General features: G+C 36.4%; 5 protein-coding genes across 7 annotated transcripts; 4 read left to right on the forward strand and 1 right to left on the reverse strand.

Moving 5' to 3' along the window:
- The first annotated feature begins 2,281 nt into the window (after positions 1-2,281).
- Positions 2,282-3,747, forward strand: LOC112201833 (reticulon-like protein B2). Its single transcript, XM_024342759.2, has 5 exons — positions 2,282-2,551; positions 2,644-2,824; positions 2,901-3,051; positions 3,147-3,216; positions 3,325-3,747. The coding sequence occupies exons 1-5, from the start codon at positions 2,380-2,382 to the stop codon at positions 3,498-3,500; spliced, it is 750 nt and encodes a 249-aa protein (XP_024198527.1). The 5' UTR covers positions 2,282-2,379; the 3' UTR covers positions 3,501-3,747.
- A 165-nt stretch (positions 3,748-3,912) lies between these two features.
- Positions 3,913-5,682, reverse strand: LOC112201834. The gene is made up of 3 exons (XM_024342761.2): positions 5,378-5,682; positions 5,056-5,285; positions 3,913-4,359 (listed from the first exon to the last, which is right to left on the reverse strand). The coding sequence occupies exons 1-3, from the start codon at positions 5,624-5,626 to the stop codon at positions 4,164-4,166; spliced, it is 675 nt and encodes a 224-aa protein (XP_024198529.1). The 5' UTR covers positions 5,627-5,682; the 3' UTR covers positions 3,913-4,163.
- An 847-nt stretch (positions 5,683-6,529) lies between these two features.
- LOC112166946 (bifunctional bis(5'-adenosyl)-triphosphatase/adenylylsulfatase FHIT) lies at positions 6,530-12,066 on the forward strand. 2 transcript variants are annotated; one of them, XM_040507361.1, is made up of 6 exons: positions 6,530-6,690; positions 6,787-6,897; positions 7,728-7,874; positions 8,418-8,516; positions 8,615-8,773; positions 11,870-12,066. In XM_040507361.1, exons 1-5 carry the CDS (start codon positions 6,595-6,597, stop codon positions 8,729-8,731), a joined length of 570 nt encoding a protein of 189 aa, XP_040363295.1. In that variant the 5' UTR covers positions 6,530-6,594; the 3' UTR covers positions 8,732-8,773; positions 11,870-12,066. The 2 variants fall into 2 exon arrangements, with proteins under 2 accessions (XP_040363295.1, XP_024159653.1); XM_024303885.2 differs by lacking the exon at positions 11,870-12,066 and having other exon boundaries at positions 8,615-9,233.
- Positions 9,372-12,164, forward strand: LOC112166947 (bifunctional bis(5'-adenosyl)-triphosphatase/adenylylsulfatase FHIT). The gene is made up of 5 exons (XM_024303886.2): positions 9,372-9,607; positions 9,705-9,815; positions 10,854-11,000; positions 11,559-11,627; positions 11,725-12,164. Exons 2-5 carry the CDS (start codon positions 9,705-9,707, stop codon positions 11,833-11,835), a joined length of 438 nt encoding a protein of 145 aa, XP_024159654.1. The 5' UTR covers positions 9,372-9,607; the 3' UTR covers positions 11,836-12,164.
- An 824-nt stretch (positions 12,165-12,988) lies between these two features.
- LOC112202463 (ATP-dependent DNA helicase RecQ) lies at positions 12,989-19,036 on the forward strand. Of its 2 annotated transcripts, XM_040507325.1 has the most exons (14): positions 12,989-13,296; positions 13,413-13,522; positions 13,622-13,697; positions 13,802-13,944; positions 14,215-14,301; positions 14,735-14,818; positions 15,201-15,408; positions 16,169-16,254; positions 16,421-16,652; positions 16,884-17,007; positions 17,270-17,406; positions 17,653-17,761; positions 18,516-18,546; positions 18,679-19,036. In XM_040507325.1, exons 1-14 carry the CDS (start codon positions 13,270-13,272, stop codon positions 18,803-18,805), a joined length of 1,581 nt encoding a protein of 526 aa, XP_040363259.1. In that variant the 5' UTR covers positions 12,989-13,269; the 3' UTR covers positions 18,806-19,036. The 2 variants fall into 2 exon arrangements, with proteins under 2 accessions (XP_040363259.1, XP_040363260.1); XM_040507326.1 differs by lacking the exon at positions 12,989-13,296 and having other exon boundaries at positions 13,476-13,522; positions 13,606-13,697.
- The last annotated feature ends 8,241 nt before the right edge of the window (positions 19,037-27,277 follow it).

The raw sequence follows: 27,277 nt of genomic DNA on the forward strand, positions 1-27,277 counted from the left end.
AAAAGTAAATTACAAAAATAATAAAGACTAATGAAATTAAAAGAACGATAAAAAGAAAAGCAGTTAAGAACAGAATGAGAAGAGCAAAAACACCCACACTGCCTTCCCTAAGCTCCATCACCTTCCCCAAATTCCATATACAGAAATTGAGATTCAATTTGATTTGTGAATCGTCCATGGAGAGAACTTCATATACTAAAAAACAAAAAGCACTTTCTTCTTCTTCTTTTTTGGGTATATGGAGAACTTCGTTACCAAACAAAGAAGAAAACAATAAGGGACACAAATCCCAGAATTCCAATCCAGTACAAGCTGAGGGAGGATTATGGGAAGTACTGAAAGAGAAAAAATAAGATATTTGTTTCGCACTGGGGAAATTGGTTTCTTGTATTTCACTCTTTATTCTGTTTCGCACACAACAAAATTGCATATCTTATTCAATGAATTTCAGGTACATTTGAATATTAGAGAACAGATATCTGAGGATTAATTCAATAAGAGAAACATTGAGACCATGGTTTAATCTCAATTTTCATACTTAACATGTAAGAGTCGAGATATAGGTCCAAGAACAGCAATCAGTAGTATCAAACATACAAGATCGAGAAAAAACTTCAATAAAGGGTTTAATAATTAGGAGGCCTAGTTTAAACTGACTTTAGGGCAGGGTATGAAAATTACTTAACGAAGATGAACACCATTTTCCTTTTTTGTTTTGGCGTTCTCGTTGTTGTTCTGCTTTGTACCCTTCTTTAGGGCTGGCTGCGGCACGGTTGCCGACGTTTTTGGCGTCAGCCGAATATCGACCGAAAGCCTTCGGTTTCTCCAAAATTGAAACCGGTAACGTGCCGGAAGTTTCGGTTACCGAAACCTCGGTTTACCGAGTTAAACTGTTGGTATCGGTTGGTATTTTGACACACCGATCGTCCGAATTCGAAGGCGATGAATGAAATCTCGCGATGATCCGGCGAAAATCCAGTAACAAAATATGCAGTTTTTTTTCATCTACAGGTTAATGAGCCTCATATCTATAAATCTTGAGGTTCATAACCCTTAGATCTATAAGCCAAGTGAAGAAATTGAGAGGAAGAAGAAAGAAACAAAAGATGAAGAAGAAGAGATGAACCAGAAGTGAAGAACAGTCGAAGAAGAAGAGATTTATTTGTAGATTTGATTTTTGATTCAAATCTAAGAAGGAAGAAGGGAAGAATGAATAAGGAAAACGATGAGAAAATGGAGGAAGAAGAAATAGAAGTCAGAAATGAAGAGAGAGAGAGAGAGAGAGAGAGAGAGAGAGAGAGAGAGAGAGAGAGAGAGAGTCGTTTCTGGAAGAAGGAGAAGGAAGAATGAATAAAAGAGATAGTCGCTTCGGGAAGAAATGGAAGGTGAGAACCTTATTATTCTTTATGAGCAATTAAATATGTGTTTTTGCACAACTTGTCACAAGCGAGCTTGTGGTCCAATGGTAAGTGGCTTGAGTTCTCATTGAGGTTGGCAAGCGTTTGATGCATGGCAGACCCAAAAAGGGTGGGAGTTTTTGGAATTAAACCAAAAACTTTTATTTCGGCCGGTTCGGTCGTAATACTGAACCTATGCATTATGCAGTACCACTCCCGAGCCGAGTACCTAGCTTCGGTACGGTAATACCGGTACTGATCCACCGGCTGCCGTATTTGTCGGCGCCGACACCTCTGGTTCGGCCGGTTTCTGGTTGGTTGCGGTAGGTTTGGTAATTAGAGCCAGCCCTACCCTTCTTCTATTCTTCTAATTCCGGTAATATTTATATTTTATATTTTACTCTTTATTAAGAAAATAGTTTAATCCACTTTTATTTGTCTTTTTTTTTTTAGAAAATAAATTGAATGTCATGTCATTCTCACATTTAATCTAGACCGAATATTTTAAAATCTAAGGGTACAATTCACGAGGAGTGTAAAAAATTGTGTACAATTATTTGTCCTTTGATTCGGACCCTATACTATTATATTATATAATGTTAAATTGAACACATTGTAAATCACATCTCTAATAAGATTGAGATGCATTTTATGTAAATAGTAATGCCTACATTATGGTCAGTTGATGTGGTCTAAATAATTAATTAATAAAATTTTAGACCGTATCGGTAGAACACATTTGTATCGATGAATTATAATTCTATTGATAATGTGGTCGAAAAGGTCATCAATCATACATAACCACATTTGACAGACACGTGGCAAACAAACAAGGTGTTAGGCACCACACCAAATAAGAAATGATCAAAACCTTCCTAAATTTGGGATTCAGATTTGAGAGAGAAAGAAAGTAGGGAATGATGAATTATGAAAGGTTCTTTGATGTGATTGTAAATACATAGAAAAATTAAGCATTCATAAAATGCTAGATCCTGTGGATGTGGATATTGCTGATTCTGATTTCCTCAAAAACCAATGTGATGGTTATGAATCTTCCGACTCTGAGATTGATAATTACTGCATGGCTTTCACTTGTAAGAATCGATTGTTTGGTCGCCAGAAGCCTCTTCATGTGGTCCTCGGCGGCGGATTATGTATGTAATTTGTTGTAATCTTTCTGATCAATGCTGTAAATCTCCTGGATTAGTTTCTTTACGATCCAATTTTCCCATTTATTTGTCTTCAGGTGCTGATATAATACTTTGGAGAAATAAGCAGATCTCAGCCTATGTTTGTATGGGTGCAACAACAATATGGATTCTATTTGAGAAGCTTGGTTATCATTTGCTTACATTTGTTTGCCATGCTACAATAATTTTTATGGCAACACTATTCCTTTGGTCCAATCTATCCTCCTACATCAATATGTAAGCTCCTTAACTTTCCATTAATTGAAACTTTCATTGAGGTTTCCTATGTGTCTGTGTTCTTATTCCCGGACAGTTTCCTCAGGACGGCAACGGATATTCCGGAGGTTACAATCCCAAAAGACCTGTTTGTGAGCACGGCTGTTTGCTTAACGAGTGCATATAACTGTGCACTGAGAACATTTGGGCATGTAGCTTTTGGAAAAGACTCGAGAGCTTTCCTCTCGGTACTGACTCTTTCTTCTTGGGTTTGTTTGTTGAAAGATACTAAAAGCAATTTCAATTGAATTTTGCAATCTTGACATGAGAAACTCATTTGCAGGCGGTTGCGCTTTTGTGGGTTCTCTCTATTGTCGGAAGATGGTACAGTTTCTTGAGTTTCCTTTACATAGGTCAGTATCACTCATAGCAAATTGATTTTGGATTGGATACTCTCAACTTGTGCTACATTATGTTATGGAGTATTTGATCAAGGCTGAAAGCTCTGTTGATTGGTGCAGCGTTTTTGATATTAATGACATTGCCACTGCTCTATGAATGTCTTGAGGATACTGTGGACACCTTTGCAGAGAAAGCACTGATTGAAATAAAGAAGCAGTATGCAGTGTTGGACGAAAAGGTTCTCCAAAATCTCAAGAAGAAAGTAATTTCTGACAAGAATAGTAAGCAACAATAATCATATCCCAGCAAAGTACTTGGTAGTTTAATTAGCACTGTCTACCTATTCTTGAGGTTCTGATGGACTCTTGTCTCCCCATATAGCTGGTACAGTCATATTTCATTCGAGCTCATTTTGTTATCTCAGTTTTTCCGATTAAGGCAATATTGAAGGCAAAATCTATGGTGCTTCCCATCTGTCATACTAGTATAGCCTTTAGTTTTTCTTCAGGAATACCAAATGAAGTCAGGGAGCTATTAGCATATCCATGCATTAATGTGCAAATTTCTTCATCCTTTTTGGTTTCTGAGATTGTTAAGAATTCCGAGATTTCTTCAGTTACAAATTGCACATCTTTCTTTTTAGACAGTTGCAGTCAAATTTCCGAAGTAATATTTCCTGAATATTTTGCATACTAATAAACAACTGCTACCACAGAAATAGACACTTCCTTGATATGAACCTTTCTTCACACAGTCATAGCTAACACTCAAGAAGAAAATGCTACTTGTTTTTGGACCTCTTTTCAAGAATTCATAGCCAACTACTAGAATGCATATTACCTGAGGTGCTAACCTCTCAAAACTACTCATTAGCTACATGCATCAACTTCAACTCTAGTTACTATAGATGACAAAATCCATGTAAATTGAAACAACAAGGCGAAAAGAAAGAAGTGATTTACACTTTGGCCTCCTCTTTCGATCCTGGGGGCAAGAAGGGCCCCCACCACTCAGATTCATACTTGGGGTATGGTGCTACCCATTTATCTGGCTTCTTGAACTCAATATTTGTTGGACTGGAGGCTAATGCTTGCTCTAGACTCTCAGCTTCAAAACTTTCTGACAATACTCGGTCCAATCTCAGCTTCATAAATCTGCACGCGATACAACATGACCAGATTCAGAGAGATGATTGTGGTTCATAAGGAGCCATAGCAGTTATTCCTTGCAAGGGTCACAACTTCCACATTTCTACTTATACATAACGTTATTTAGATATCCTTATACCATGAACATGATGTCAGGTGATTTCTAAGCTGAGAAGGAACATGCACTACCATTGATCTGTTAGCATTCAAAACAGTGAAACATGCACTTAGAATCGTTTAGAATGTGATATCAAAGCCATGGTATGAGCTTGATATACATTGCTCATCCACTCCCTAACAGCTTAACTTTCCGGTATATATTACGGTTGCCTAACAAGGTATTGGCGCTAACAAAAGAAGACACTACCCCCATCTGTAACATATTAAGCATTCACACTCTAAAGTTTGTCCAACAATAGGTTATATGATAATGATCAAGTCTAGAATCTTAGCATCAACTTCTCATATATAGAACTGGACAATACTGTTGACTCTGCTTTGGATCCTATTATAGTTTTCAAATCTAGATCTTAGCCAGTACGTAGCAACATCGACTTGTTAATCATAACAGAATTGGACAACGACACTAGCACAATATTGAATCACAAACAAAACACATGTAGCTTGCAAAATTAGTATGACTGAAAACACAAATCGGAAAGAAGTAAGCAAATGCAAGCCATAGTGAAGTAGAGAAATTACGTAATCCAAGGGCCATTAGTGGAGACCAGAGCCACAGCAGGCCTGCCTAATCTTCTAGTAATGTCAGGAAACTTGTCCAAGAACTTGGGCTCGATCACAAGCCAAAAGTCCTGCTCGTTGTTCCTCTCTTTAAACAATCGAAGCCGCTCGAACAGTTGCTCCTGGAAATGCTCCTCCTCATCGAGCATGAACTTGGCATTGGCCACAACAAAGTAGTACCTGCTCGGTTTCTGCTGCATTGCAATTGAACAACCATCGAAAACTTACAAATGGGTGCTTCAACTTTAGGATCAGGAACTTAAAGGGTAGCGAAAGAACGAACCTTTTCGGCGGAGCTGAGCTGGTCAGACTCGACGGCGGCGACGGCGGTACGGACGGAGGAGGAGGAGGAGGAGGATTTGGTGAAGGTTGGTGAGGGAGGAGGAGTGAAGGAGAAGAGGCTGCAGGTGGAGTTAGCTGAGAGTGGAAGAGATAATGATTTGGGTTTCGGGTTTCGGGTCAGGGTTTGGGGCGTCGGGTTGAGCTTGACGCCGGGAGCAGCCCAGCATCTCTGAGTGAGAGTTGCTGCCATTTTTGTGAAACAGCTTTGTTCCTCCTCGTTTCTGTTTATTGTTCGATGTAATAAACGCAGTCACCTTATCTAGATATCTACATTTTATCTTTTCAATTATATAAAAAAGAATTATTTATATTTAATATTGGCTGAGCATGCACTTTTTGTACGTATGTGTATTGTCTACTACTGTCGTTTTCTTTATTTATTTATTTTTATTTTTTAAATGAAAATCTAAATCATAGTATTGGTAGTACTTATGTGTATTGTCTACTACTGTCTACTACTTATGTGTATTGTCTGCTACTATGCGGACGAAATATGGACTGTGTTTGAAAGAGTTTATAAACAGCTTAAATTGAAAATAATGGACACTGATCAGGATTTTTTGTGGCAAAATTTCTTTATATGAGCTACGTCTCTTTAATTTTTATGAGAGGTTTTTAACTTTTTATAGATGAAGTTTTGTCGATTTCTCTAGAAGAGATTTTTATCAAAGAAATATTGTTGTTGATGAAGGTTTTAGGGGTAAATGTGTGTTTCTTTATTTTTCATAAGAGGCCATTATTGATGAAATTTCGTTAGGTTTTTATTGACAAAATATCGTTGATTTCTCCTTATATAGGCTTTTGGCAACGAATTATTATTGGCGGAGGTGTGTTTATTTTTTTTCAACAATCATTGGGTTAAAATTAGTTGTGGAAAATTTTCTTCAAATTAAGTCACTATAAATGCTCCATTGTTCTCTATCACTAGATCTGAATCCAATGACAGATAAACACAAATGTATTTAAGTATTTAATAAACACATTAGTGTTTAAGTATATTGGCTCAGAGCACTACTCGGATGAAATTGAAAGTATTGAAATCATGAGGTCGGATATGAAAGAATACCTATAGTTGGAGGGCGTAAAGTGTCAATAGCCCAAACTTAAAAGACAGGCAAAGGGCGTTAAACCCAGAAAGAAGAATTGCCTAGAGCCTTTATGTCAGTCTCGACATTGGCTTCCAGAGTTGGGTTTCTCATTTCACGTTCATCTACAAGCAGAGGCCTCATCCCTACTCGTTTCTTCTCCACCAAGGTAGTTCCTATTCCAACTCTTCCTTGTTCTCATTGATCTTGTTTCTGAATTTGATCCATTTTGATTTGGGTTTTTATTGCTGCAAAATGGACCCAGATGGCTTTGGAATCCTACACATTTGGACCGTACAAAATCGACAGCAGGGAAGTGTTTTACAACACTAATCTATCGTATGCCTTGGTTAATATGCGCCCTGTTGTTCCTGGTACCGTTTTTACTCTCTTACACTTGTTTAGAACATAGAAATATGTATGAAGTTGCAAACTTGATGACCCTTTAATTACTTGTACACTAATTAGGAATAGAAATGAGTATAAAGTTGCAAACTTGATGACCCTTTAATTACTTGTACACTAATTAGAACGTGGAAATGAGTATGAAGTTGCAAACTTGATGACCCTTTAATTACTCATAAACTTATTAGAACGTGGAAATGAGTATGAAGTTGCAAACTTGATGACCCATTTCCCTTTTTCTCTGCAGGTCATATCCTTTTGTTTTTGGTCTGAATTGAAATGGTGTTTTGGGTTCAGTAAGGCATTGTTTTGCTTATGATAGTTGGGAAATTTCAGTGTTTTAGTGCATTTGTGTTGCTTGTAAAGAATGGAATATATGAGTTGAACTACTTGGATTGATTGGATTACATTTGGGAGTATGCATATCCATTATCAAAGAAAAGGGTTCCTCACTATGCTTGAATTTGGGTTTCTTTTGACACTGAAATGTAAGCAAATACTGGGTAGTTCCAATACTTAAGCACATACAGGGTAGACCCTATTGCAATACTTAAACTAGTTCCTAAACTAGTAGTTCCAATACTGAAGCACATACTGGCACAGGATCGATAGGTGTGTATATCTGCATATTGGAAACATGATCGTGCATATAGTATGTGTTTATATGCTTGCACAGCCTATCCATTCCGCGATGTTTGGATTAAGCCTCTTTTGAATGCCAACTATATATGTAGCGGTTTTATGTGGAACCATGTACTTAAATTGGTAAATCGTTCGGTGTGTTTGACTTGACATCATGTACATGTGCTTGTCTGCCCAAGGCGTGAAGTGAAGCGCTTTGTTGATCTGACTGTTGATGAGACCAGTGATCTTTGGATCACAGCACAAAAGGTTGGCAGTCGGCTTGAGAGCTACCACAAAGCAACATCTCTAACACTTACAATTCAAGTAAGAAAAATTGATTGTTTCTTCCGTTTGATCAGGTTTTTTAGTCAGTTATTTTGCCCTGGATATCTGTTACTGACATCACTTGTTGACTAAGTGAACACTTGATGCATTATACACATAATCTGGTTCTGCTTATTAACACCGTAAATATTTGAGCGATTGGAATCATTGGATCATTTTCACTCTTAACTGTTTCAGTGTGTTACTGTTAGTAATGCTATTCTATTTATGTAAGTGTGCATGTAGATTACAACTGTACATATGTTATTTTATGCCATTCTATTGTGATCACACTTCAAAACTTTCTGCAAGCTTTTAGCTTCTCTCTTTCATCTGATCAAGCAATAAATCAGTGATTATTTGAGATCGAGTGTGCCATCTGCCTTTTCCATGGTTCAAATGGAAAAAATTTGTGATGTTTTCCGAGACCCAAGAGATATTACTTAGGTTCATGCTCATACAATAGCTCTGAAATTCTGTGACTCCTTGATATGATGGTTTTGTGTCCTCTGAAGTTAACTGCATCTTTTGTTTGAACCCTAGGATGGTCCCCAAGCAGGGCAGACTGTACCTCATGTTCATATCCATATCCTTCCGCGCAAAGGTGGTGACTTTGAGAACAATGATGAGATTTATGATGCAGTAAGTTGGGGAAACCTATTTCAGTTTTTTTTCAACACATCTGAATTCCCATATTTTAGCCTTGAGTATTTACTAATCATATGCCACAAATGGTATAGCTCGATGAAAAGGAGAAGGAATTAAAGCAGAAGCTTGACTTGGATAAGGAGAGGAAGGACAGAAGCCTTGAGGAAATGGCACAAGAAGCAGAGGAATACAGAAAGCTTTTCTTGTAGAACTCAGATGTGAAATTCCTACTCTAACTTGCACTGCCCGACATACCCCAGAGAGAACCAGTGGCATCAGAAACAATAGCCTTAGAGAACTTTTCTGTAATCTATATTCTATCTGAATTTCCAATTTACCTCCAGTGTGCATGGATGGTTAACTATCATTCGTTTAGTAAGTTCAATCGGTTCCTGTCACTGATTGCAAGAAAACTGTTTTTCCCGTATCATTTCTGTGTTTGCTGAATGATGAGACAATGGCTGCTGTTATTAGTTGGTTCGCTTGTTAAGTAGACAGTTTAGCTCGTAGTTTATGTTGTGTTGAACTGTCAATTATTTTAGCCATGGAATTTGGAAAGACGGCGGGTTGTGAAGCCGTGGAAGACGGTCGCTTGGGACTGAGATGAAGCCTCGTTATTGAAACAGAGAAAGAGTCTTTTGGCAAATTTGTGATTTGTTCAAAATGTTGTTGATAAATTGGTAATCAAGGCATATTTGAGTTTAAGGGATAGATGGAGATTTTTTTTATTTTTTTTTATAGACCGATGGAAACATTCTCTCTAATTTTGTCCTTTTGGATCAAAAACCCACCCAACAACTTTTTTTTATGGGAGACTTTTGTAGACGGATAGACAAAATAATAAAGAAAAATAATTTATTATAACAACTTGATTATCTCTCATTATTAAATTTGAATTCAATAAGAAACTAGTAAAGTAGTTAATTGTATAGTAACAGGACTCAGCACTACTCGTATGAAATTGAAAGTATTGTTTATGTCAAGTCTCGACTTTGGCTTCAAGAGCTGAGTTTCTCATTTCACGTTCATCTACAGGCAAAGGCATCATCATCCATACTCCTTTCTCCTCCACCACCTCTACCAAGGTAATTATTATTCCAACTCTTCCTTGGTTATTATTGATGTAGTTTCTGAATTTGATCCATTTTTATTTGGGTTTTTTCTCCTGCAAAATGGACCCAGATGGCTTTGGAGTCCTATACATTTGGGCCGTACAAAAAGGACAGCAGGGAAGTGTTTTACAGCACTAGTCTGTCGTATGCCTTGGTTAATCTGCGCCCTGTTGTTCCTGGTACCGTTCTTACTCTCTTACACTTGCTTATTTTTTGAGAAGAAGGAAGTTTTATTTCTGAACTGGAAATAATACAACCATGGGATTAACACAATGTAATCTCCCCCGTCCTCACTAGAATAAGGCGAGAAGTACTAAAATCCGTAACTGATAAATCGGCTAAAGTCTTAACGCTAATGATAAGTGACATGAGCCAATCAGGCTCATTCTCTAACCAAACTACACGCCCATTATTTCAGACTACATGATTCGCAATTGCATGGGCAGCCATATTCGCCTCACGTCGAACATGATATATAGTAAAGCCATAATGCGTTGAATCCTCAACAAAGACCTCATTCAGCATCATAACATCTTTCCTTTGGAATGAAAGCAATACCCTCTTACACTTATTAGAACATAGAAATAAGTATAAAGTTGAAAACTTGATGACCCTTTAATTACTTGTACTAATTAGAATGTAGAAGTAAGTATAAAGTTGCAAACTTGATGATCCATTTCCCTGTTTTCTCTGCAGGTCATATCCTTTTTTTTTTTGTCTGAATTGAAATGGTGTTTCGGGTTCAGTCAAGGCATTGTTTTGGTTATGAAAGTTGGGAAATTTCTCTCTTTTAGTGACTTTTTGTTGCTTGTAAAGAATGGAATATATGAGTTGAACTACTTGATTGATTGGATTACATATTTATTTATTTTTTTGGTATTGATTGGATTACATTTGTGAGTATGCATATCCATTATCAATGAAAATGGTTCCTCACTATGACACTGGCATCTAAGCAAATAATGGACTAGTAATTCCAATACTTAAGCACATACTGGGAAGACCCTGTTGCACAGGATTGATAGGTGTGTATGTCTGCATATTGGAAACATGATCGTGCATATCGTATGTGTTTATATGCTTGCACTAGCATGCCTATACATTCTGCAGTATTTGGATTAAGCCTCTTTTGCATGCAACTATATATGTAACAATTTTATCTGGAACCTTGAACTTAAATTGGTAAGTTGTTCATTGTGTTTGATCTTGACATCATGTACATGTGCTTATCTGCCCAAGGCGTGAAGTGAAGCGCTTTGCTGATCTCACTGTTGATGAGACCAGTGATCTTTGGATCACAGCACAAAAGGTTGGCAGTCGGCTTGAGAGCTACCACAAAGCAACATCTCTAACATTTGGGATTCAAGTAAGCAACTAGCCCTTTTGATCAAGATATTTGATTGTTCCTTCTGTTTGATCAGGTTTTTAGTCAGCTATTTCGCCCTGGATGTCTGTTACTGATATCACTTGTTGACTAAGCGAACACTTGATACATTATACACATAATCTGGTTCTCGCTTTTTACTCAGAAAATATTTGAGGGATTGGAATAATTGGATCATTTCCACTGTAACTGTTTCAGTGTGTTACTATTATTGATGCTATTTTAATAATGTAAGTGTGCACGTAGATTACAACTGCACATGTGTTATTTTATGCCATTCTTTTCTGATCATACTTCAAAGCTTTTTAGCTTCTCTCTTTGATCTGATCAAGTAATATTCTTTCAGTGATTATTAACTTAAATCAGTGTGCCATCTGCCTTTTCTATGGTATTCGACTGGAACAATTTTGTGATGTTTGCTGAGACCAAAGAGATATTCCTTTGGTTCATGCTCATACAATAGCTCTGAAACTCTGTGACTCCTTGATATGATGGTTTTGTGTCCTTTGAAGTTAACTGCATCGTTTGTTTGAACCCCAGGATGGTCCCCAAGCAGGGCAGACTGTACCCCATGTTCATATTCATATCCTTCCACGCAAAGATGATACAGTAAGTTGGGGAATTCTATATCAGTTTTTATCAAAACCTCCAAATGCCTTGGCTTTTGCCTCGAGCATTTGCTAATCATGTGCCATAAATGATATAGCTTGATGAAAAGGAGAAGAAGAAGAAGCTTGACTTGGAAAAGGAGAGGAAGGACAGAAGCCTAGAGGAAATGACACAAGAAGCAGAGGAATACAGAAAGCTTTTCTTGTAGAATGCAGATGTGAAGTTCCTACTAGAAGTTGCGCTGCCCGACATACCCCAGAGAGAACCAGTGGCACCAGAAATTGCGTGGATGGTTATTCTATCTGAATTTCCAATTTACCTCCAGTTTGCATGGATGATTAACTATCATTCGTTTAGTAAGTTCAATCGGTTCCTGTCACTGGTTACAAGAAAACTGCTTTTCCTGTATCATTTATGTGTTTGCTGGTTGATGAGACAATTGCTGCTGTCACCAGTTGAATCGCTTGTTAGACTGACAGTTTAGCTCGTAGTTTATGTTGTTGAACCGGTCGATCATTTCAGATATGATTCTAATCACTATCCATGACTTCAAGGCATGCAGTCTGATAAGAGCGAGTTACCTCTATTCGGTGTTAACTAGAGATCTAGTTTATCATCTTTTAGACCCGGAATTTGGAAAATAAGATTTACAACTCAATAAAGAACACTGTACCATAAAAATAAACCAAAAAAGGATGTCGTGAATGAACAGTGGACGAATAGCTAGTAGCTAGTTGGTCTAGTTATATTTCTCTACAGTTTTAAAAAAAAAAAAAAATTATGACGTTCTGTTGTAAAACAATAATGCAACAATTCAATCAAGGATCATGTCACAAACACATAAACACATAATCTGTACAAACACACAAGCATATATAGATATATATATTAGCATAACTTTAGTAGTCCTAATTAAAGGAACTAGGATTATACCTACATCACAGCTTTGGAGTGCAGCAGCCATGTTTTGGTTAGAAGACATCTTTAACGAGGGATGAACACAGCTACCACTCGGCTAGAATCAGTCTTCTGTATTTCAACACTAACTTGCTTCAGAATGGGGCTGAACAATATGGACTTACCCCGGTTTGTATAGAGGCCAAAACCTTATCTCAGACTCATCCCATAAAGAGTCCAAGATCAACTTAAGGTTTATCACAAATACTTCAAGTTAATCAGGTAATTCACTAATGAGTTTTCTACTCCTATTGAGAGATATACACATCAATAGATAACTGGAATTCGGGTTATGATTATGTATTTCTTGCTATTTATTTTAGTTAAATCAATTGTTTCTTTTACTTAATGTAAATATGTCATGTCAAGTCCACTTCATTCTAACACCTTCTCTCCACAATGTTCGAAACTCTCATTTTCAAGATCACAAGTTGAACTCGACTTTGCAATTGAACATGATAAGGATATATGAGATGCCAAGATGGTATATGATTTAAATCTTAAACTTGTTCTGTTTGGGCCATAGCTTCCCCTACCAATAAAAACACTTCAGTCTAAAAATGGCGGGAGAAGTTTCCCTTTCACAGGTAATGTCTTAATAAAAAAAAAAGACTCGAACCGGTTCTTCTCCAAAGTCCCAAACTCTACAGACCGTCTCAACGGCAGAGCAACCCGAAACGTCAAAATGTCGTCTATGCAGGCCATTCTCAAGGTGACAAAACCATCTTCTTCTTTTTCACAAATTAAAGTTTCGATTTTTACACCAATATTTTTGTTGGGTAAAGCAAATTATCTCTCCCTGTCTTCATCTTCCTGTGTTGGGTACAGAAATATGGGTTTTCTTCATTTCGGCCATACCAAAAGAAAGTGATTGAGAAAATCATAGCAGGAAGGGACTCTTTGATTGTCATGGCCACTGGAAGTGGCAAGTCTTTGTGGTAAGAGTTCCCTCTAAGTTTGATTTCCACTGTTTTGAAATATTGGGTTCATTTCATATGCAAACTTTAAAGCTTGAAAGTAGTTTAATTTGATTTCAGCTATCAAGTGCCTCCTTTGGTTGTTGGAAAGACTGGTGTGGTTGTGAGCCCTCTTTTATCCTTGATGCAAGATCAGGTGAACTAGTTTTGTTGCTCAATGTGTCTGAACATAAACAGAAATGTCTTGTGAAACAGACCCAAATTGCATGTCAGTAATATGTGTTTAATTTTGATGTAAAGGTAATGGCTTTGAAACAAAGAGGGATCAGAGCTGAGTATATGGGTAGTAGTCAAACTGATAGCACTGTCCAGAGCCGAGCCGAGAGTGGTCAATTTGATATCTTGTACATGACCCCTGAAAAGGCATGTAAGATTCCTGATAGGTAAATTTATATGTACTTGTACATGTGTGTATTACACGTTACAAACATAAGCTGGGAGGGATGGACTGGTGGAATTGGGACTATTATTCTCATGATTTTGCATGAAAGTCTATGTCCATAATGCAGATTTTAGTCATAGGTGGAAGTAATCTAGGGGTTATAACTTATAGCGATGTGCAATATCATATTCTATTTTTCATGGTATTTCTCAAAAATTCATGTTCTGTCTACTTACAGAACTTAGTATCTGTGTTATACATTTCTTTGCAGCTTCTGGTCAAAATTACTAAGGGCTGGAATCTGCCTGTTTGCTGTTGATGAAGCACACTGCATATCGGAGTGGGGCCATGATTTCAGGTTATTGTTACTATCTACTAATCATTTAAGTAAGTCTTAATGGATTGATTTGCGTAGTCTTAAAATTTTGAACATTTGGGCTTCTGGTTGGTAAAAAGTTTATTTTTTGGGGATCCTTCTCAGTTGTTAGACTGCATTATCATCCAGTGTTGAAATGTCAAACCTGTCTTGCTAAGAAATACCGATGAGTTCACTAAAGTTGATGTGTTTGATTACTAATGCTACTTTAGTTTGCAGCTGAAGTTTCTTTTTCTTTTGGGGGTGGCTCAAGGACTAGTTTCTTGTTTCCAAACTTCCCATTTTTATCCGTGTAATCCTTACAAGAGTGTGTTTTTGGTCATCTCCTAGAGCTCCATGTGTGGACATTGTTTCTTGTGTATTTATCGTTTTGCTGTTGTCGTCCCCTGAGGATTTCTATTTGTGGACTCTACAGGATGGACTACAAGCGATTGGACAAGTTACGTGGCATTCTTGTTGGTGTCCCATTTATTGGCTTAACTGCAACTGCTACTAAAAAGTAGGTTTCTCTTCTATTCACAGTATCACTTCATTTTGCTTAATGTCCTCAGAATTCCACCAATAAAAAGCACTTCTATTGCCTTAGAAAGTTTAGATATATCATATCATAACATAATCCTTTCAGAACTTTGCCCAGCAGAACAACCGTAGAAAGTGAGCTTCTGTTTAATTATAGTAATGATATTTTCAGAGGTTAGAGGATAATAGTATAGATTTCACTCGACTCTTTGACAATCTTTCATAACATTATGTATGCTGTTTATATGTCCAGATAATCCTGGACTAGACACTATTTGCTATCCACATTAGTTTGCCTTCAAGTTTTATTTTGTGTTGGTGAGACTCCAGTAATTATTCTTTTCTTATATTTACGATGTCAGGGTTCAAATGGACATTGTTAATTCCTTGAAGATGAAAAACCCATATTACAGAATAGGCTCCTTTGATCGTGGAAATCTGTTCTATGGTGTCAAGTTATTCAATCGGACTCAATCATTTGTTCATGAACTAGCTCAAGAAGTTTCCAAATTTGTACACACAGATGGTTCAACTATAATTTACTGCACGACAATTAAAGATGTTTATCAGGTGCATACCTTATCTGCTTAATTTTATGATTGATTTACGCACTTTAATATGGGACATTCTATCCTGAAACAGTCCTCAAGGTTCCTTTATAGGCTATTGTTCAGGACTGCAACCTTATGACTGAGGATAAATTCAACTCCCCAAGGGATAGTAACAGTTGTGTCTTTTATTGTCTGGGACATGGTTTCAATTTAACAAACGATGATGGTATTTTGGAATACAGCTTAGTTGCGATAGTTTTATGGAACTTAATATCTCTTTACTAGACCTTATGAGACATGGAACTTCAAAATTTGCGGGGTACCTACTCTGTTTATGCAAAAGTTTCCATGAGTACTTATTTTCATACAAAAGTCTACCAAGTATTTATTTGTAACAATGCAACCTGGTCAAAGTATAATATGGGATAGCATGTCTACCTGACAGGGTATTCATAACAGAAGAAAGTGATCTTAACTTCATGAACAAGGATGTTTTCGTTAATATGTTCCTGTTCTGCACGAGTTAATTGGAATAGTGAAGTTTCCTTAAAATAAGGCTTTGCGCTATAACTTAGTTTTTATTTTTATTTGAATCCAAAATATCCAACATTTTGTAGCTATAGAACTATCACCTTTAAACATATTTATTGTTAGGCATCTTTTAGTCCACATCATCTCATGTTTCTGATAAGTTTTGTTGTGTTGTTCCTACATGTATTTTGTCAAAGAACATATTTTTGCTTTTCTTTTAAGTGTTTGTTATGACCCTATTGTACTAGGTATTCATTTCACTGAAGGAGGTGGGCATTAAGGCTGGAATCTACCATAGTGAGATGGATAATAAAGCTCGTGCCGAATCCCATAGGTTCTCACCCTTAGTCCATGTGTATTTAGCGTAGGAATCATAAATGTTCCCTCTGCTGTTACTAAAACTCTGGAGCACTGCATCCTTCCCTTTCTTACTCTTGCATTGCATTAAACTAGACTTGATTCTTGTCATACTCACTGAGCTTATTATTGATTTTCCATAGATTATTTATAAGAGATGAAGTAGATGTCATGGTTGCTACTATTGCTTTCGGCATGGGTATTGATAAGCCAAACATAAGACAAGTAATCCATTATGGCTGCCCAAAGAGTTTGGAGTCTTATTACCAGGAAAGTGGACGATGTGGTAGAGATGGTATGGCTTCTGTCTGCTGGCTCTATTACACAAGAAGCGACCTCACAAAAGCTGAATTTTATGCTGGAGAGTGTCAAACAGTAAGTCCCCATTCTGTGAAGATCTGTTACTAAATTTCCCGGTAGTTGTTTTCCCATTAATTGCAATGATGCATCAAAATCTGCTTTGAGTTGGGAATTTGTAACCAGTTGCTTATTTGGAAGGAGGAAGGGCCTAGTTGGCTCTTTCCTAGTGGCCAAGTAGTTGTAAGTTCCATTAATGATTAAGAATGCCTGTTGCCTAATGAGTTTTTGTGTGCTGCTTTTCACCAGGAAAGTCGACGAAGAGCTGTTATAAAGTCGATGAGGGCAGTACAACAATATTGCATATCAACAACTTGCAGAAGGAAGTTCTTGCTTGCTTACTTTGGGGAAATCTTTCCATCTGATAAATGTGGTCTGTGTGTGATTTTATTATCAGATTCCCTGTGTGCAACTCCCCTTTATTTCTGTTTGACTCTCAATTTGCATTTGTAGTATAATATTGTCTGCCTAGTTTATTTACCGCTAGCTTTTGATACTAGCTGTTTAAATTAAAATTTTAGAACGAGAAAAATTGGTTAGAGCTTTAGCATCATACGGTTCATACCAGATGCATTAGTGTTCCTCCGCAAATAATCTATGAACTCAATCTGTAGTTGATTATATTGTCCTTGTAGGTAATTGTGATAATTGTATTTCCCCAAAGAAGGAGATGGACATGTCTAGAGAAGCATATCTTCTAATGGCTTGCATTCAATCATGTCGGGGTACGTGCGGTCTGAATATGCCTGTAGATATTCTTCGTGGCTCTCGGGTAAGTTTTTATATAACCAATGAATAATGATTGAATGTTTCTTGTGTTCATTAAGAATTGCTGAAATTTTGTGTTGATTGGCACGGTTTTGTACAGTTTCTATCTTTTTAAGTTCTGTTACTAAGAGCTCCTACTCTTGAGGTTCCTGTTTAAGCGTTCATCTTTTTATAATTGATGCCTTTTCCAAATTTTATGTGGTTATGTATCTTACTCTTACTGGTACTGATCTTTCACTGTGGCATACAGGCCAAAAAGATTCTTGCTGCCGAGTATGACAAGCTTCCACTGCATGGACTTGGGAAAGACTATTCTGCAAATTGGTGGAAAACACTTGCTTACCAATTAATCTCTTATGGTATGGTAGGGAAGCATTTTGAATATGTGGTGAACTGTAATTTATGAATGACAAAATTCATATCAATTCTTAATATTCTATTAGCTGGGCTTAGGGATGGTGAAAGTGCCATAGGGCACCCTTTGGACATCCACAATCATCAACTGTGTTCCCTCCCTCTCTTCTGCCCTGTAGGGAGTAGGAGATTGGGAGATTGATTGTAACTGGTGTGTTCCCGCTGTGTATTTTAGCAATCTCTAGCTGGGTTCATTTCTTGCAGTATAATGTTTGACTCCTTAATACTAGAGGCCTATGAATATTTGACTCCTCAATCTGTCAATGCTTGCATCTAGTGGTAGTTTGATGAATTCAACTATTGAGTGTTATGTGTACTGTGCTTAAAGTTGTTGCTTGTCATGAAGTATTCAAACTGCAGAACTACTGTCAAGTACAGATTGTGATGCCTGCCAGTTTCTGTTTTTTACTTTGACCTAAACTCTCCATTCTGGCATCCTGTTTCATATCCATTGTCATAAATTTAAGTAGAACATTACCATTCGATGAGTTCCATTGCAGTATACGTGGGTTCATTTACTATTTCATCTGCTTTATCTGGGTAAAGCATTTATTATTTCATACAATAGTTGAGTTCTTGCCCTGAATGAACTGTCCAAAGTTATATTTGTTTTACTGCTCACGGTAACTGCTCTGTGGTCTGGTTTAAATAATACAATTTAGTGTTCAGTTTATAAGTGCAAATTGCTACTTTCTACAGGTTATTTGATGGAGATATACAGAAATGTAAGGTAAGCTATTCATTTATTTTTCTGAAACTTTACAACGAATCTTTTTCAAATATTTCTTCTTCTTTTTTCAATTAAAATTTGTTTCATAAAACCCCAAGATGAAATCAAGAACCTTTGTTTTTCATGCCCCAGTGTCAGTCGGAAAGGGGAGCAATTTCTAAGTTCTGCTGGACCTGATCATCAACCGCCTCTAGTGTTGCCGGTGACCAGTGAAATGGTAGATGATGAGGACAATAAAAGTACATCAGGAGAGAAATAGATGAAAATGAATGGAGTAGAAAGGTTGAATCTTCGGAAGAGTAGGTCTCACCATTGATGCGAGTAGCTGCCCCCATTCTCTTCCTTTACTGTGTTTCTATGTGTATTTCATTGTTCTTCAATGCTTGATTAGTTTATCGGCTCTCTATATGATTTCAGTTAGTTGATTGGAGATTACTGTTTCTTAGTTTCTGTTGGATTTTCTATTCGAGTACAATTGATTGATACTAGTTTCATATATCTCAATGCTGGGTCGTTCTTTCGATTCAAAGACCTGACTGATGTCCTTGATCCTTGGCCTCCCTACTAATCCCATTTGAAAAAAAAAATCAATACGGTACAAGCTCAATGTGCAATCAGAGATGGTTTGAACGTTTGAGTGTTGATGAGCATCCTTTCGAATACCACTTCATTGTCCATGCAAGTTTCAAAAGCTAGAGGTCTTTAGGTTTAATTACTTGCTAAGAGTCTGTATGTGTTGGTTAGATCATTATGTATTGGTTGACATTAAGCTTCAGTTTGGAACATTTGGATCTCCACAATCCACATTACTTCCTCAACGTGATTACATTGTTGTCCATGCATGTTGCCCACTTGCCCTTTTACTATGACGGCAACAGTTGAGGAACCTTGGTAATGTCATCTATATTACCAGTCACTAGATACCATTTTGAACTACTACCTTAGTAGTTCAAAATGAGTAAAATTTGAATGACCACACAAGTAAAACTGAAGATATAAATTTTGGGAGAATGAAATTCACACTCCATGTTTTACATTTCACTCTCTTTCCGTTTTTTGTTGAAGTTCTTATAAAATTACAAAGTTTAAGTTACTAAAGACAAAATTGAAATTACAAGAAAATGAAACAAGGAGTGCGAATTGTAAAATTGGGAGTTTATATTTCACTCCCTTAAATTTTAGGAGGGGCATAATGGGATATATTACAAAGTTTTGAAGAGGTCTCACATGCTAAATGTAAAGGTATAAATAGAAACACTCTTTTTAGTAGGCCAATGTTGGATTCAAATACTTCCTAAAATTATTAGAGGTCCAAATACCATTATGAGAGGTAAGAATAGAACTCCCTATTTCTAAGAAAACATTTTTTGAGAAAAAGTATTATACAATCTTAAACTTGGTTATGTTTTGGGTCATAGGATAAAAACCCTCTGTCTAAAAATGGCGGGAGAAGTTGCCCTTAATAATATCTTAATCAATTAATGTATTTTCCTCCATTATATTTAGAGTTTAGAGTTCTTATATTTGGAACATCTAAATTTACTCACTTGACCTCCTATGCTTTTTACACCTCCTATCAAATTTTCATATACTAAATTTACTCACTAAGCCTCACAAAATTTCCTCAAATAACCTCACTCATATAATTTGCAAACAAACTATTATCTTTAAAATAAAATTTTAGTCATTTCCATGATTTAATTACTATATAAATATTAATTACATATCAATTCCTTAATCAGACAACAGAAATCTCTTTTTCAATAAAAAAAAAATCAAACACAAGGTATTGATTTTTAAAAATTAATTTATAATTAACAAGAAAATAACATGAATTATTATGTGGTTTCTTTTTTTAACTTTTTTTTTTCCTGTTTTAGTTGTGTAAAAAAAATGAAAATTAATCATTTTTGCTTAATGTTTTATTTTATTTTCTCTATTTTCTATACCTCATGATTAATTATTTAAATATTCATTTAGTTTTTTTTTAGGGTTTTTGTCCATTTACCCTAATTCTAGGAATTTTTTTCCCACTTACCCCATTAAGTTTTTTAATTCCCTCTTACCCATAAAGACCCTAATAAGGTCTTCCCTAATACTCAATTAAGTTTTTTTTTCTTTTAAGACTATTTTTCCCTCACCTCTTTGTTACATAGAGAGAGAGAGAGAGAAGCCATAAGAGACTTCGCCAGATTCCTACACCAGCCGCCACCCATGACCCATCAGACTTCTCTGAAAACCTCACCGGATGTCCCTCAAAAGATTGTCGAATATCTCATAGGTCGTCGGAAATGTTTATTACCCCCAAATAGACCGTTATTGCCCCCCAATAGACTTTCATTCGGAGCCGGAATTCCCCAAAGAGGTTGTCAGAGATCTCATATAGGGCCGTAGAGTTTTATTACCCCCCAATAGACCTTTTTGGTTGCCGGAATGGGAACCCATCTCCCCAAAATTAGACAAACAAAACTTTGATTAAGGAAAAATAGGAGATTATAACAATTCAAAACATTTATTGCCCCCCAATAGACCTTTATTACGAGATAATAATTTTTTTTTTCTTTCCTTCTCGCCTTCTGCCCATAGTCTAAAAAAAAAAGATTTGGGCACCCAGAAAGTGATATGGGCACCCACGTCCTCTTCTCCCTTTTTTTTCAGCCGGGACCAGGAGTAGTCTTCTAGCGAGGCCGGGGTCATGAATGATGTATGTGGTGTTAGAAGTCTGCGCCGTTTACCTAGGATTATCTCCCACACTTTGATTTTATAGCTTGGTGCGTGGTGAACACCTTGCCGTCAGAAAACCAAACTTGAATGTCAGCGACGACGGCGGTGACAGAGAGAGAGAGGTGAGAGTGAGAGGAGGGATGGCCGGATCTGATTGCCGCGACGAGCACCGGTCGCTAAAGTCCTCCTGGAGCTCAAGCCCATAGCCTCCTCAAAAGCGGATTTGATTGCGCGACCTTGTCCTCCTCCTCGACGTGCCCCCCTATCCGCTAGCGGTTGGAAGCTCCGATTCATAAACTGGTTTCGAAACCCGAAGGGGAGAGACGACGACGACATTGAAGGAGTCGCCGGGAAGGAGAGTTTGATGTAGCCGGCTATGGGGTTTGCGTTGTCGCCGGGGTGAGTATGTAGTGATATTGGAAAATAAAAATAGGTAAGAAAAATAATAAAGAATGCAATCTAATATTATTGAATTGGAAAGTGTAAAGAAAATCAATATAATATTTCTTCATTCTTTGGGCATAATTATTGTCCTTAATAGTCATTTTATAGTATGTTATATATGTTATTTAATAATTCATAATAGAGTGAGATCAAGCAAGCAAATTTGGAGGTCCTAATAGAAACACTCTTATATTTACAAAAGCCCTCAAAACCTCAAAAGACTCGAACCGTTCTTCTCCAAAGTCCCAAACTTTACAGACCGTCTCAACAGAAGAGCAACCAGAAAATGGAATTCGTTTGGTTACTCTGGAACTCGTTTGGAATTCGTTTTTTTGACTTTATATGATCATGATTGAAAATTTTTATGCATGGTCTTCATTCCAACAAAAATGGAATTCATTTGGTTACTCTGGAACAAGCATATCTAGGCATCATTTGTAGGTACCACACAGTATGTGTGATATTGGCATATATTCATTTAGGGTTAGCCTCTTCTTTAAAATATGGTGCTTGAGTGCTTTGTGTATATTTGTACAGTAAGTTTTGATATTTTGAAAAATTGTGTAGCAAACATATAGGGTATAACCATATCTTACTTTTCATGACGAATAGTACAAGTTGATAGTGCGCAGTGGATACATATGAACGTAAGAGGCAAGGAATTTTAAACCACCATTCATATATTGACTCGCGAATCAAGTTCCATGCTTAAGGCGATGTTTAGCGGACAACAAAAATTGAAGGAGAACAATGGGTTTGTCTTGATAAATAGAGATGGATCATACTTTCTGTACATCCTAGGATGGCTGAGAGACGGAGTGGTTCCAATATTAGAACCTATGTTATACCCAAAACTATTATTGGAAGCCAAATAATATCAACTAGGTAGCATGATTGCTGTAGTTGAGGAGGTTATCCTACAACTAACCAGAAATCAGGCTTGAAAATACGTAACGATATTTTGGGTAAAAATAATACATTCATGAGGCTTTGATTCCTCCTTGGGTATCAAACTCTAAGTTATTGATCAAGAATCAATTGATTCCTAATAATGAGGTGGGACTCATACCCATTTTAATATCTAATAAGTTATCAAACGCATGAAAAATGATATACCGGAATCATTCCCTTCATTTCCATCTCATTTCAAGTAAATAAACGTATCATCAGTTCTACTACTTATAGATTCTGGAACAGACAAAAGCCACTATAGACTCCGCCCTACAAACAAACCAATAAAAATGGTAAGCATGATTGAAAAGGCATGAAGACCTAGTTATAATTTTATGAAGCATCAAACCATTGTTATCAAATACACAACAAAAATCCAACCATATGTATCAAGAATCAATGAAAAAATAAGACCGCGCATATCAAATCCTACACATCCTCTCAAAACCTCAACTAAGATTGTTGACATGGAAAACGCATCAAGAAAACAAATTTGAAACAAGCATGATAAACGCATCAACCAATAACATTTATGAATATAAGTTGCAATAACCAAGAGTTAGAACAGTAGACATATTCACACCCCGAAAAGTTGTCCACAATAGTCTTGCTTCAAGACGAAAGGGGTGTGGCAAGTGGGGTTCTCGCACATCCAATACTTCACATTCTAATCAAACTTTACAAGAGAAGAATGTGCCATTACAAAGAAAGGGTGTCTCGTCGTTGTTGACGAACCCATGCTGTCAATGGTGAACAAAATATATAATTAGAAAGGGTGAGAGAGAGAGATGAAAATGTATGGATTAGAAAGATTGAATCTTTGCAATAAGCCAACAGATTAGGTCTCATCGCCATTGTTGAGAAACTCCAAGCTCTGCAATTGGTGATCAAACACATATTAGAGAGGGTATGTGAGAGAGAAAGAGTTGAAACTTTAGGGGCAATAGACTTAAAAAGACTCAATCTTTGAGCTTGAAGAAGCCAACCCAGTAAGTTTCTCTTCTTCTTTATGAAATGTCTAAAGAGAATGAGAGTATAAGTTGTTTCAGATGAGCCTACAATCAGTTAGGAAATCGGGTAGCTTGTGAAACAAGTGAAAATTGGTTAGCACTTAGTAAAAAAAAAAGTTACTGGTTGCCAGCGTGTATTCACGTTCAGAAATCAATGGATGAATGGAGTATGGCGCTTAGTTCACTAGAAAAATTTTCTCGAACACCTAATAGGCGCCTATAAAAACACAGCGTTTCCAATCAAAATGGCGTCCTATTGCTCTGGGGCAGTCGAGTCCATTACCGGCCCTGCTCACCCTCACCTCCTCTTTGCATTTGGCTGCTGCCATTGAAAGGGTATGAAGAGATTCACAACACAATTTCAGTTTTAGACTTTTTAGTCCAGAAATCTGCGTCGACGGTGTTTTTAGCTTACTCACTTTGCATTTAGTTCAGTCACTTTATGTATGTATTTGGGGCCAGATAGGAGAGGTATTTGGCTCCCGGGTCAATGTATTAATGGTTGTTAAGAATTTCTTGCCTCCGACATTGAGATTCACTCACTGTCCACTATCAGCTCGCACATCCATCTGTTTATTATGGAAATAGTTAAACCTAGTTTATATGTTCTACCCGATTTTTTAAAACATCAAAAAACTATACATAAAGCATATATGTGAAACAAAGGGACCAACACATCCATTAAAACACCAGAAGACATCAATCTGAAACCTCTAAGAAAATAAGCAAAAACTACCAAGTTACGATCTTTACAATGTACTAACAAGAGTTAGAACAACAGAGACATATACTCACCTTGTAAAGCTTTCCACAGTAGTCTTCCTCCAAGATGAAAGGGGTGTGACAATTGCGGTTGTGGCACATCTACTACTTGGAATTCTGATCAAATTTGACGAGAGAAGGACGCTCCATATGAAACAAAGGATGTCTTATCCTTGTTGTGCTGGTGAACAAAACATAGAATTAGAGAACCGAAAGAGAGATGAGAGTGATAGGAGTAGTATATGTGGCGTTTTAATCGTATATGAAGGAATTTGGAAGGTAATCTAGTTTGTGTGCAATCAGGAAAACAAAATAAAAGAGAATAACTATTGAATAAGATTTCTAGATTGGTATTTAGGGTTAAAATCAGAGAATTACTAGTTCATTTTTATGTGACGTTAAAATCATTTCTCAAAGCCTGAATCACAATCGCAATACCTCCCTTTCTCTCTCTCAAAGTTCCGACCATCATCCATTCTTCAAGTTCAGAAGCCATAAAGCAAGTTCAATCTCCATCAGCACATCCTTGTTGTCAGCCGTATCAAGCATCCACCACTTTGAAGCTTCTTCTTGCGTTCTTGAAGACCTTAAAAGTGTAACCATGTCCATCTCTATTATGTTTTTGGTTATCTTTTCTTGTAAAACAATCCAGATTTTATTTTTGTTTCAATGGATGTTTCAAATTCTTATAAGATTAAAGTTTAAATATTGATGTTTACTTTTCAAATACTATGAAGCATGTTTAACGTTTTAGGTTTTTCAAAACAGAAAATTGCGATTTCATCTTGTCATTGTTTATTTGTTGATTTCGCGCTTGATTCAATCCCACCATTTATATGTTTTGTAATCTTTGGATGCATACTCAAAGTTATGAGCATATAGTTGTTTCCAGATTTAGATTTGCTAGCGTTCTAGGTCTTAATTACTAAGTGGAAAACCTATAGTTCCTTAGGTAAATCAACAATGAGCTTTGCATGATAAGATTAGCATTCTAACTTGCTATCTTTGCTTAAATCGATCAAACTTCCACATGTTCTTAATGCTTTAATATTATTCTTGTTAGTGATTAGCTACCACTAGTAATTGGATGTTTAATAGGGTTAACTATACTATAGTGCGTTCATCCAGTTAATTTAATTAAGGGAAGTAATAAAGACTTTGTATGCATTTATCTCTGTTCTTGATTGATTTCTTGCTATGACATGTTTGATTCGTTATTTGTGTTTTGAAACCATGCCAACTTGTTAGTAGTAGTTAATTAAGTCTTCATTCGTTCTATTCATCCACTTCTATCTTGTAATTTTTGTACATGATATATATTTAAACTTTAATTCTTTTATTAATTCTGAACTTCTTTTGCAGAATTTACATCCCTTAATCGCCAGCTGAGAACTATCCATACTTATTCTTATTACAATTGCAAGATTATATTTTGAGCACTCATTTTGAGTGTGCCAGAGAGATGAACATGTTTGGATTACAAAGATTGAAACTTTGGGAGAAAGAAACCAACCCATCAAATTGTCGCCATTCATGAGAAACTCCAAGCTCTGCAACTGGTGAACGACAAAATGAAGAGAGGGTCTGAGAGAGCATGAGTTGAAAACTCAAGGCAATGAAAGATTGAATCTTTCAGCGTGAAGAAGCGAACCCAGTAGTTTTCTTCTTCTTAAGAGATGAGAGTCTGATCTGAGAGAGAGAGAGAGAGAGAGAGAGAGAGAGTGTGTGTGTGTGTGTGTGTGACTGAGTTGTTTCAGGTAAGGCTATGATAGGTTAGGAAATGAGTTTGTTTGTGAAGCAAGGCAAGAAATTGGTTAAGAGAAATCAAGTACTAGGTGTTTAGGAGCCTGGTGTTTACAGTCACTTAGGAATTTTATTGATAAAAAATGAGATTTTTATACCCAATAAAATATAGAGCGGGTTTAATTAAAAATAAAAAATGTTCATATGGTCACCAGGTGACCAAGGACTTTTGTGATCACGGACCCTTAGATTTGATCTATTTTCCCTCTCTCATTTACTCCACTCCTCAATTTAACATCCGATAATTTTATTTATTTACATTTGTATATAATATTTTGAATTTGAATTAGTAAACAACTTAAAAGAGTGTTAATTACAAGATTATGACGGTAAATGAATTACGCTTGAATTCACTAATAGTTTTCTTTTATTATTTGATTATTTATATATTATGAGAAATTTTGTATACATACATCCTTTTTTTTTTCCCTGAAACTTTTATATTCCGATTTCAACCCTAAATCCTTTTCCAACTAAGAAAAAAAAAAAACAGTGCCTTATGTTTTTGATTGCAAATGGAGGAGGCGTGTGATGACGATGAAGGGGAGAGAGAGAGGGAGAGACGCCTTGCAAGAGGTAGAGAGAGAAAAGAAGGAGGTGATCGATTGATTAGAAATCCAAATAAAATTGATAAAATATTTCAAATACAACATGTAGATTTTCAAATGAAAGTTGAAGATCAAAATAAGAGATTGGGAATGATCAGAGGAAAGGTTTAGAAATTTTTGAATAAACATCACATAGATTTTCATTATTAAAAGTAAGGCCAAAATAACCATTACATATTATTTCATTGCCATCTACAGATATACAAAATAGACCGCGGTTTTGATTGCTTGCAAGTCTCTTCATCTGCTTTTTACATTCTCAAATTTTAAGTGGTAAAGTTGCACACATTTAATATGAGATGTTATGTCACTCATGTGTCTACGTTAAGGTTGAGATATGAAACAACAAAGTTGCATTGGTGCATTAATTTAGATATTAAACTTTGATTTCATTCTTGATTAAAAGAAAATAGGTACTGAAAGAAAACT

Source organism: Rosa chinensis, chromosome 5, assembly GCF_002994745.2.
Source record: "Rosa chinensis cultivar Old Blush chromosome 5, RchiOBHm-V2, whole genome shotgun sequence".
Classification (NCBI taxonomy): domain Eukaryota; kingdom Viridiplantae; phylum Streptophyta; class Magnoliopsida; order Rosales; family Rosaceae; genus Rosa; species Rosa chinensis.